The sequence below is a fragment of the Equus quagga genome, chromosome 15, assembly GCF_021613505.1.
Source record: "Equus quagga isolate Etosha38 chromosome 15, UCLA_HA_Equagga_1.0, whole genome shotgun sequence".
NCBI lineage: Eukaryota > Metazoa > Chordata > Mammalia > Perissodactyla > Equidae > Equus > Equus quagga.
This window is the reverse complement of record NC_060281.1, coordinates 82,215,322-82,217,264: the sequence shown is the minus strand read 5'-3', so window position 1 is coordinate 82,217,264 and position 1,943 is coordinate 82,215,322. Positions and strand designations below refer to the sequence as shown.

The 1,943-nt window shown below is 60.5% G+C and overlaps 1 protein-coding gene across 1 annotated transcript in view; it reads left to right on the top strand.

The window, feature by feature from the left end:
- LOC124227147 (P2X purinoceptor 6-like) overlaps positions 1-1,943 on the top strand; it is a 27,734-nt gene that overhangs the window by 14,851 nt on the left and 10,940 nt on the right. Inside the window, 2 exon segments of the mRNA XM_046641033.1 lie at positions 478-513; positions 1,693-1,941. Of these exon segments, the coding sequence (XP_046496989.1) occupies positions 478-513; positions 1,693-1,941 (285 nt within the window).

Genomic DNA, 1,943 nt, shown 5'->3' with positions numbered 1-1,943 from the left:
TGAAGTCCTATTCCACAAACCACATAGAAACCTGACAACATGGAGAGAGTTCTGGGGGAAGAGGATATCTGTTTCAGTTGTGCATTGCTTGCACGGATTGTCATCATCTTGCTGTAAACAAGTTCACACCCTGTCACACCCACCTTTCCACTTTCAAAGAAGTGGAAAGAGCAGAAGGACAAAGACGCCTCAGCCCCAGGGATAAATCAGCCTGGGGTGGGGGGTGGGGGGGTTGATGGTCATGTGATGAGACCCGTGATCTGCCTCCCGTGATGTGGGGACTGGCATGGGCTAGATGCTCAGTCCACGCTACTTCTCACGGATATCCGCAAGTGGGGAGCTGCTGTTAGGGTCCCCCAGGGTCCCCCAGGCTTGACAGGTGCTCCTGTCTAGAAAGGACTGTCATTGGTGTCTGAGGGGCCCTAGGGACGCCCCAAGCTGGAGGTCGTCCCCAGGAGTCTGCTTGCCTCCTTTCAGGACATCGTGTGCAGCTACGAGCTCAGAACAGCCAGCGTGAGTCCTGCCGATTCACAGAACAGGCCCCAGAGCTGCGCACTCCCTCGTCAGCGGATGAGGGTGGCTTACTGCCGTCCCGTTGTGCCCAGAGGTCAGGTGCTGCCCAGGGCCTCTCAGCCAGGTTCATACCCTCGTCTTACCAGCGTCTTGCCTGACGCCCACAGCCCCACAGCTCCCAGTGTGGAGGGGCCTGGATGGCGCCCAGCTGGTGGAGTACCTGTGTTGGGATGAGGGATCAAGGAGGGTGTCTGCAGCAGTGGAAAGCGGGTGGGGTCCAGACCCCCCCACTCCCTGACTTGGACCTTCACCTCCACAGGCCTCCTAAAACCACCCCAGTGACCTAGGCTAGTCAGTTACCTGGTGGCTCGGGTGTCCTCATCTGTGAACCAGGCACGGTAGTTAGGCTTCCCTAGAACCTGGGGAACTCTGGTCTTGACCGTGTGAAGTATTGGTAGGGTGGGCTGAATGCCTGTGTCACCATGACGTAAGGCTCAGTGCTGGATCTGGCGCTCAGGGGTGTGGGCAGGCCCTCGGCACAGAGGGACTGTGGCAGTGACAGCAGGTGAGTCACAGCAACGCTTATGGGGACAGATTCAGGTGAGGGAAAAGGCAAAGGATCTGGTATGAGTGGACAGTGGCACTACAGAACTGACTCTGGAGGCATGTCTGGGTACCGGGACAGGCACAGAACCCAGGGTGCCACCCATTCCCAGAGGGGTGAGCTGATACACCAGCCTGGCAGGGTGGGGGATGGGGGGATGAACATCTCTAACGAAGGCCAGGTGTCCACCTGGGCTACATCCAGGGCCACAGAGTCACTTGTGTTCTGGGTCCTGGAGCCCTGACCCAGCTCCCTGGAAGCCTCGGGTTTCCACCCCGCCCTGGGATCCCAGACCACTGGAGCGGTTCCTAGCCGGGCTCCCTGGGGCGGCCCCCTCCCCACCCTCAGGGCCCCTCCCAAACATGCCCAGGTCCCCCTCCACCAGGCTCCCCCCCTTGCCCCGGAGGCAGGCCAAAGCAATCTCCATGCTTCCCTGTGACCCTGACCCTGCCTCATCCAGCCCTCTGGGCAGCCAGTGGTTCAACGCTTCGGTCCTCAGGGCAGGGTCAGAGCAATGACTGAAGGCTGGTCAGGATCCATCTGGGCAGCCTGTCACTCCTCTCTCACCCTCGTAGGTGCCAGCAGCTGGCTTGGTGCTCCTCTCAGCTGCCCACCATGGCCTGGGGACTGCCCAGCACTGCCAGAAGCTGAACCGGCTGAAGCCACTGGAGGAGTCCACCACGGAGACGTCGCAGCAGCGCCACCTGACCATGCTGGATCTGATCCTGCTGGGCATGGGTGCTACGATGGGCTTGGGCCACTACATCCTCACGGGCACTGTGGCCAAGGAGATGGCCGGCCCTGTGGTGCTCGTGTCTTTCAGTGT